Raw genomic sequence first — 7,761 nt, 5'->3', positions numbered from 1 at the left:
AAAAAAAAAAAAAAAAAAATATATATATATATATATATATATATATATATATATATATATATATATATATATATATATATATATATATATATATACACAGCAGGGTTACGAATAGTGCTGTGATCAATTATTCACCGTCTTACTGCTGTTTTTTGATTTTCTTTTTATCACACTTATATGTTTCAGATAATCAAAGAAATTGTCCTATCAATCAAAGTTTTTTTTTTTTTTTTTTTTTACATAAAATGGAGTTTACAAATAGTCACCTTCCTAAAGTAATAGCCTAAGGTTATTTTTTTTTTGACACAAAACAAAACAGAACCTCTTTCTTACCAAAAGGCAAAAAATAAAATAAAATAAAATTTTGGCAAAAAATGACTTGGGCTATTATTTTAGGAAAGTGACGAAAGGATGATTTTATTCAGTGAGAAACAAAAGCTTTCCAAACCAAACAAAATATGGTTCAATTCCATTAACTTCAGTCCAGGCTACCAGATCTATAGGATCAATAGAATGTGTAAAAAGATGCGTAATGCCCCAATCTGAGCCACAAGAAAGAAAAAAATCACTGACATCTATAGGTATGGAAAGGGATCCAGAGTCATTCCTGGTGGTTTGGGACTCCAGTGCACACATTTCAGATGAGAACATCTTTATGATCCTCGAGACTTCTGGGTATTCGGTGAACGGACGAGACGAGACTGAAACGTTTTGGAAGTGCGTGTCCTGCGACAGCTGGTGTAAGACTAATTCACAAAAAACAAAAAAAAAACAAAAACCCAACAGATGAGCCAATCATGCATTGGTTATGCAGCAGAAACATGGTCTGAAATACATCAGCGAGTGAACTTCTGAATGGCTCCAAAAGAATTTAATTTTTTTGGAGTGGACTAGTCAAAGTTTGGACTCACATCCCGTTGCAATGCTGACAAAAACAAGCGGTTTGTGATATAAAGTCCTCCATGGAGGTTTTAGAAATTCTGCAAGGAAAAGTGGGTCGAATGTCCTCTGTGACGACGCAAAACACTCGTTGCCCGTAACCACAAGACGTCCAGTACATGGAAATCCCAAGTTCTCACAGGGGAAACAAGAGAAGGTGAAGATTTTTCTTCTATTTACGCGTTCAGAATAATCAGTTACTACGGTTAAGATGCAGTCTATCTCCACAAAGGGCCAGGTCACTGTGGATAGCGTTCTAACTTTTGAAAAATTTTGAAAACTGTATTTTGTATTTACTCCGGTTGTGTGTGTTCATCCAATCAGGTTGGCAATCTGAAGCCTCTAAGTGTGACAAAAAGAGCAAAAACAGAAGAAATCAGGAAGAAGGGAGCAAACACTTTTCCATGACATTTTAGTTTAAATCAACATTCTATTTAATGTTGATTTAAAAAAAAAAAAAGCTACAAACTCAAATTCAAGCACCTCTTTTAAATTTTATCTGGGTTCTTCAAAAGAAGAAGCAGAAAGACTAACTAAGAAAGATCACATTACTACAAGTCTACTCTGCCGGCACCTGCATGGACAGTTGTGTGCATCTATGGCTGGATCAGCACGTCTGCCTTTACCTGCATCAGCAGGGCTTTGTATGGCGCTGTAGTCGGAGCACAAATTAAGCAAGAGCACGCATAAAAATGAAAAAAAGAAGCAAAATAAAAAGAGGACGCATGGGTTGATTGCAGGTCAGAGGGTCTGGAGCAGGAAGGACAGGACAGAACAGGAGTGAAGATGCAACAGAGAGAATGAGAGAGAGAGAGAGAGAGAGAGAGAGAGGGGGGGAGCTAAATAAAAAGAGGACAGGACACATACATCACACTTCTTTGAACACCACTCACAGAGGCCGTGCAATTAGAAAAAATCTTTGGTTATCTTTGGTATCATCAAAAGTGATAGAAATCACGTATGGAACTTGAGTGAGGTAGCATCTTTGGTTCACACTAAGAAAAAAAAAAAAAAGGAAAAAAAGAACAAAAAACAAAACATCAGCAGGTCTTGAGACATTGTTTTGTCATATTTTTGGTTTTTCTCTCGAGAGATAATGACAACGACGAAGAAGAAGAAGGCCTCTTCTCCTTCAGAGATTCGTTGTGATGGATGTACATCTGCTAACCCCAGTCGAGAGAAGGGAGGGCGGGGGAGGGCTCAGTTTAATACATTTAATGCTGTGCCACCCCAGAGCCAGGCCCATGAAGTGCTTTCCTCCGAGTGCTGAAATGCAGGGAAGGTGAGGGCGGGGTGAGAGGGTGGGAGGACGACTTGGCAGCAAGCTGACGTATAAAGATGCTTTCGCATTCAGGTGACGAGTTGACATTGCCGTGTAAGCGCCCCAAAGTGATTCGATCATTGATATCATCTCGTCCGCTGTACATCTTTGATGAGGAGATCAAATCGAATCCACATGAGAGGCATGCGGCGACGATGGACTGACGCTACAGTCCTGATTATTAAAGCGGTGACGCAGTTTGTCCTTAAAAAAAAAAAAAAGAAAAACGTCCGAGGCTATCTGTCACGCACTGGAGCCAGCAGTTTGTGTGGAGAAAACACACCGTCATAGAAGATCGAGCGGAGCTGAACGTGTGGCAGCTACTGATTCATTTCAATGCGACTCTGTTTAGCTCACGTTTTTTATGTGACGGGGGAAGGTTTGTGTTTTAGGATTTATGAACAAAACAAACATTTTGTGAAAAATAAGCAGCGACGTTCTTATGCTTAAAGACGCAAACGTATTTTTTTTTTATTACGAGGCACGTCTGAGTGGTATTGCTGTTAAGACTTATACCACAAACATGGTTCATCAGTAATATTTTTCGGATTTCCGAGGGACTCCCAAGATCCCACACTTGTTGATTTGTGACCCACGTTGCAGTCCCCAACCCCCAACTTTGGGAAACACAGCATATAGTAATGCAGCTTTGCCCCTACCCCACCTATTGCTGCCTGGCTAGGTTTTTTTTCTTATGTAAAACGAGACAAATTCAGCTGCTTGTGAATAGTATGACTGAAAAAACGTAGACAGTCATTGTAAAATGGCCCAAAATAGATCTGTTTTTACCTTCGTAGCATGTAATTCTGTAAAGTATTTTGTATCAAAACTAACATGAATAAATAATTGTTATAGGTCACATTAAAGTAAGTGTTATAAACACTATGTCAAGTCTTTTTTTTTTGCTCTTAGTAAAAGCAGTTGAATCTGGAAATAAATGTTGATAAAAATTTTTTGCAAATACAATGGACACTTTAAAACTTAATGTTATCATATCAAGAAAATACCATAATTGCCCATACTTACTTTTTAAATAAATATATTCTTTGGTCTTTGTAGGTTTCGTTTTTGCGCGGCACGAGAAGCTCGATGCCGATTGGTTTCTTTTATTTTCCCAGCTGAACGCATCAGCATGTTGGAAGAAAGCACCACTAAATGGGCCGAGCTCCATTTTTTTCTTCTTCTCCTTTTCGGTTTGGTTCAGGCTGTTTGGATTTGGGTTAGCACTCTATGAAAAGACATTTCTTTGCCCCTCCCGCCCGTCTGTCTGGAATGCTCGACAGAACGACAGACGACTCGCACAGACAGACAGACAAACAGACAGACAAACAGACAGACAGACAGACAGACAGACATACAGTCCACGCCACTGGTCCAAACAAGGTTGCAGAACAATCCGGGTCGCTCCCCACAGGATGAAAATGTTCTTTCTTTTTAAAGTTGGTTGGTCAATCCCGTTGGAACTCCACATTCATCCATGTTTTTTTTTTCCTTTTTTAAATTTTTTTTTTCTCAGGCTGTGGACAGCTGCAGACCAGACTGCCGATAGGCTGATTAGACCTCCTCTTATGGGACCCATCATTAAAACCAACCAATCAGATTAGAGATAAGGATGGCAAATGATAGACTGATACACAGAAGGGAGGTGAAGGGGGGGTGTAATAAAGCTAAAGACCTGGGTGTGTACGTGTATTTGTGAGTGCGTCTGCATGTTGGGGTGTGTGTGCGTGCGCGCGCGCGTGTGTGTGAAAGAGAGTAAAGTCTTTTTGCAGTATGTTACACAAAAACTGTGTCGCTGAAACAAACATCGTAAAGCAGGTCAAACAAGAAGTCTTTGGTTTGCTTTTCATCTTTGGATACTATAAATATCAATATAGTACAGGTTTAAGGGCAAAATGTTGCTTCAAGGACTTTTAAGTTTTCTTTGTTTCTCAGAAGTGTTTTTTATTTTTATTTTAAAGCTTTTCCACCGAGGTTGAGTCAGTCCATGAGTTGGTCAGGTTCAGTCCGACTTCAGGCTTTGGTGCAGACGTTGGGCCCCGAGTTGGCTGCGTGACCGGAACCGTCGTCCACCCACTTGTCCAGGCTCCGGCGTCGAGCGTTCATGAAGAAGTTGCTGACCGTGGCCAGCTCGAGGCCCAGCTGCTGGGCGATGGTGAGCTGCAGCTCCTTGGACGGACGCTTGTTCTCCTTGAAGATGGCGTGGAGCGTCCGCCGCTGCACGTCCGTGAACACCAGCCGGGGCTTCTTGGTCACGTTCCCTCGCTCGCTTCGGCCGTGGTCCTGTTCCTTGCGCTTGCACGCTGCGAAGGAGGGGAGAAGCAGACGGAAACGGAAAAGGCATGAGAGCGATGCGCTTGATCAGAGAAAAACAACAACAAAAACAGGAATTAGGTCAGTTTATGGTGGGAGATCTGGCTTATGTGGCCTCACATGGTTTCACTTCAGTTACTTTGATTTCAGAATTAAATGGGCAGTGTTATGTGTTTTCCAGGCATGTAGTATCATTTTATAGCCCAGTTAAGTAATTATGTTGCCTTCAGTTGTTAAAAAATGTCAAATATGACTTAAAATAAATTTTACTTCCTAATTTAACACTTTAAAATTGGGCCTTTGTCACTTTAAAAACTGCCGCTCTTTCTGAAACTCCGCCTTACAGAAGTCATCACAACATGGCTCCTCTTTAACAACACTTTCATGGCGTTGCACTGAAAAATAATTTGTATTATGAACTCAGCAAATGCAGAATTTCACCAGGTGTTTGCTAATTGCTGCTGGCTAGTCTGAAGGAGCTGAATGCATGAGTCCCAGGGGAGGGCTGCTCTGTGAGGCAGAAGCTCAGAGGAGGAGCTGCGTCTCGAAGGCGGAGCTAAGCCCACCCAGACAGTTTGTTTAGCTGAATGGTTGCCATGGGAGATTAAAGGATTTTCCAAACATGCATAAAAGAATCAAAGCGACACTCCAGACATCTTTCTGACGAGGGAAAACATTACAGCTCAAAAAAGTAAATTTCACATATTACTGCCACTTTAAAACATATAGTCCTATATGACTAACATAGCTCTAGTAGTATTAACAGCAATAATAATAACATTGATACCAATAATGCAAAAACAACAACACAATATATCAAGATATTTTCTCATATTTAGCGTACATAATTTCCTTACGCAGAAGTTTGAATTATTTAATGTTTGGACATTACTCTAACTACACAGACAAACTGATCTATAGTTTCACACCACAGACTGAAATGCAAAAGCCTCTTCTTGCGGTTCTGATTTTACAAGCTTTGAATTTAAATTACCCCCTTTCCCCAGATTCTAAAGTCCTTCTTTTGAAATTTCACAATTTAACGCCTTAAAATAGGGCCTGTGTCTGTTCACGAACTTCCTGCTCTTCCCGACACTCCGCCTTCAGCATGTCATCACACCAGCATCCCTCTATCAAGCGCATACAAACATTTGTCGGAGCGCTGGACTGAGAAATATCTCACACAATGAGCTCAGCAGATGCGCAGTTCCACCAGGTGTTTGCTAATTGCAGCTGGCTAGTCTGGAGGAGTTGACTGGGGGAATTACAGGGGAGAGCTGCTCTGTGAGGCGGAAGTTTGGAAACTGCAGCTCCAAGGAGGAGCCTCTGAAGGTGGAGCTAGCTGTGTTTTGCACAGCCGAATGGTCGCCACGGAGATTAAAGGATTTCTCAAACATGCATGAAGGAATCAAGGCAACACTCCTGTTTTTAAAACATTATAACATGAGGTAAAGCTTTAAAAAGTCAATTTTGCACAACACTGCCTCTTTAAATCAAATAACATCTGAAAGAAAATTAATTTTCAACATTACCATTATGTTGCTTTTCATGCTCTTTTAAAAAGTTTTGTTATAAATGCATCGCACTCCTGTTACTGCCCACATTGGTTTTGACAAGAGGTTGACTTCTAATGCGTCTGGACAACCCAGACAAGATCTGCCTTGGCTGATTTCATTAATATGTCGTGGATTAGAACTGCCGCCGTGTTTGGTTGAAACAGAAAAAAAAAAAAAAGAGTCTCATCAACCGGTCAGAGGTTTCATGCGTCTCAGCGCATAAGTGGCCATTCATGCCGCCCCCCCAAAAAACAGCAACAAAGAATGCGTCAAGAGTCATAATAATGCTCACGGATCTGTAAAAGACCACATATGCTGACAAGCTGATCTTTATGCCTGTGAGAGCTCTCTTTGACATTTAACAACCAAAAGGAATCCAGCAGCAGTCTGGAAACTGGAAACTGTGCTGCTTTATTTGTTTATTTATTTATTTGTGTTTGTTCTAACACAGCAATTATTGAGAGAGCTATAGGAAATCACAGTGGGATTTTTCTGTCTCTTTCATTTTTCTCAGAGCAACGTGGGCGGTAGCAGCTGGTCCAGGCAAAGACAGCACTCCACTCCTCAGACGAGAACTCGCTACGAAACCAAAAAAGATCGGATGCATTTGAATGCACTGTATTTGGGCTGGTTTTATTCAATGTTTCTTAGGAAAAATTATATAAGTCTAACGTGTAACAGAGAATTTTATAGCTCAGAGCCAACTTTTTAAAATGTGTTGCTGAACTCTAACAAAACCTGAGATTCGGTTAGGTTTTACCTGCACTGTTTTATAAGTTTAGAAATGTAACAAAACAGGGAATATTTGCCATCTTATTTATAATTTATTAATCAAATAAAAGCGCAAAACCTCTGCAATTCAAAGGGAGCGTTGTTCATTTAAAACCGACAAGCACAAATGATTGAGCAATACTAAATACACCTGATTAACACTGATATCATAGGTGTGGGCATTTATCGTATCATATTCTTTATAATTTATCATGATAAATTTCTTATTATGGTATGAGTGTTGATTTATCGTTGTCTCAATAAATTCCAATTAAAGTTTCTCAAACCACTGTTGTTGTTATTGGTAGTTGTACTATTTTCTCCATGTTCTGTTCAATGAAAGCAGCGATAAATACCAATAAATTTGAAAATACAGCTCCTGTGTGCAATTTGGCGAAACAAATCACACTTCTTTATACGACATGTGTCTTACAGAAGAACGTTACAAGTGGGAATGTTTGTCAAGAGCATTTTTTGTGTTTGTGGGGCTATAATTATGGTGACACACAGTCACAGTCATACAGTTACATGAAAAAGATGTAATAAATAGTTATTATTGTCATTTTTTATTGTCATGATGGCAGCAGCAAATACTGTGATAAAATTTTAAGTCCATCGCTGACATATAGCTTCCCAAATACATTCATTAGCGTACAGATATAAGCTTTGCATGTGCTTCTGTACTAGGTGGTAAAATCCTGACCTTTTTTTTATACAGTCATCTGGTTCGTCGTCCATTTAAAAAAACCAAAACAAAATCAAGTAAGGGGTTTGGGTTCAAGTAAGAAAATCCTATTAAATATCTTTTTAAAAATCCATTCAAACAACAACCCCCCTCCACACACACACACACACACACAC

At 39.8% G+C, this 7,761-nt stretch overlaps 1 protein-coding gene across 2 annotated transcripts in view; it reads right to left on the bottom strand.

Moving 5' to 3' along the window:
• Positions 1–209: 209 nt before the first annotated feature.
• Positions 210–7,761, bottom strand: part of onecut1 (one cut homeobox 1) — a 13,042-nt gene continuing 5,490 nt past the window's right edge. For both annotated transcript variants that reach the window (XM_005810524.2, XM_005810525.2), the window contains exon 2: positions 210–4,563. In XM_005810524.2, the coding sequence (XP_005810581.1) occupies positions 4,274–4,563 (290 nt within the window). In that variant the 3' untranslated portion in view covers positions 210–4,273. The remainder of the gene's footprint in view (positions 4,564–7,761) is intronic.

This window comes from Xiphophorus maculatus, chromosome 4 (assembly GCF_002775205.1).
Source record: "Xiphophorus maculatus strain JP 163 A chromosome 4, X_maculatus-5.0-male, whole genome shotgun sequence".
Taxonomy (NCBI): Eukaryota; Metazoa; Chordata; class Actinopteri; order Cyprinodontiformes; family Poeciliidae; genus Xiphophorus; species Xiphophorus maculatus.
This window is presented reverse-complemented; position numbering and strand designations above follow the sequence as displayed.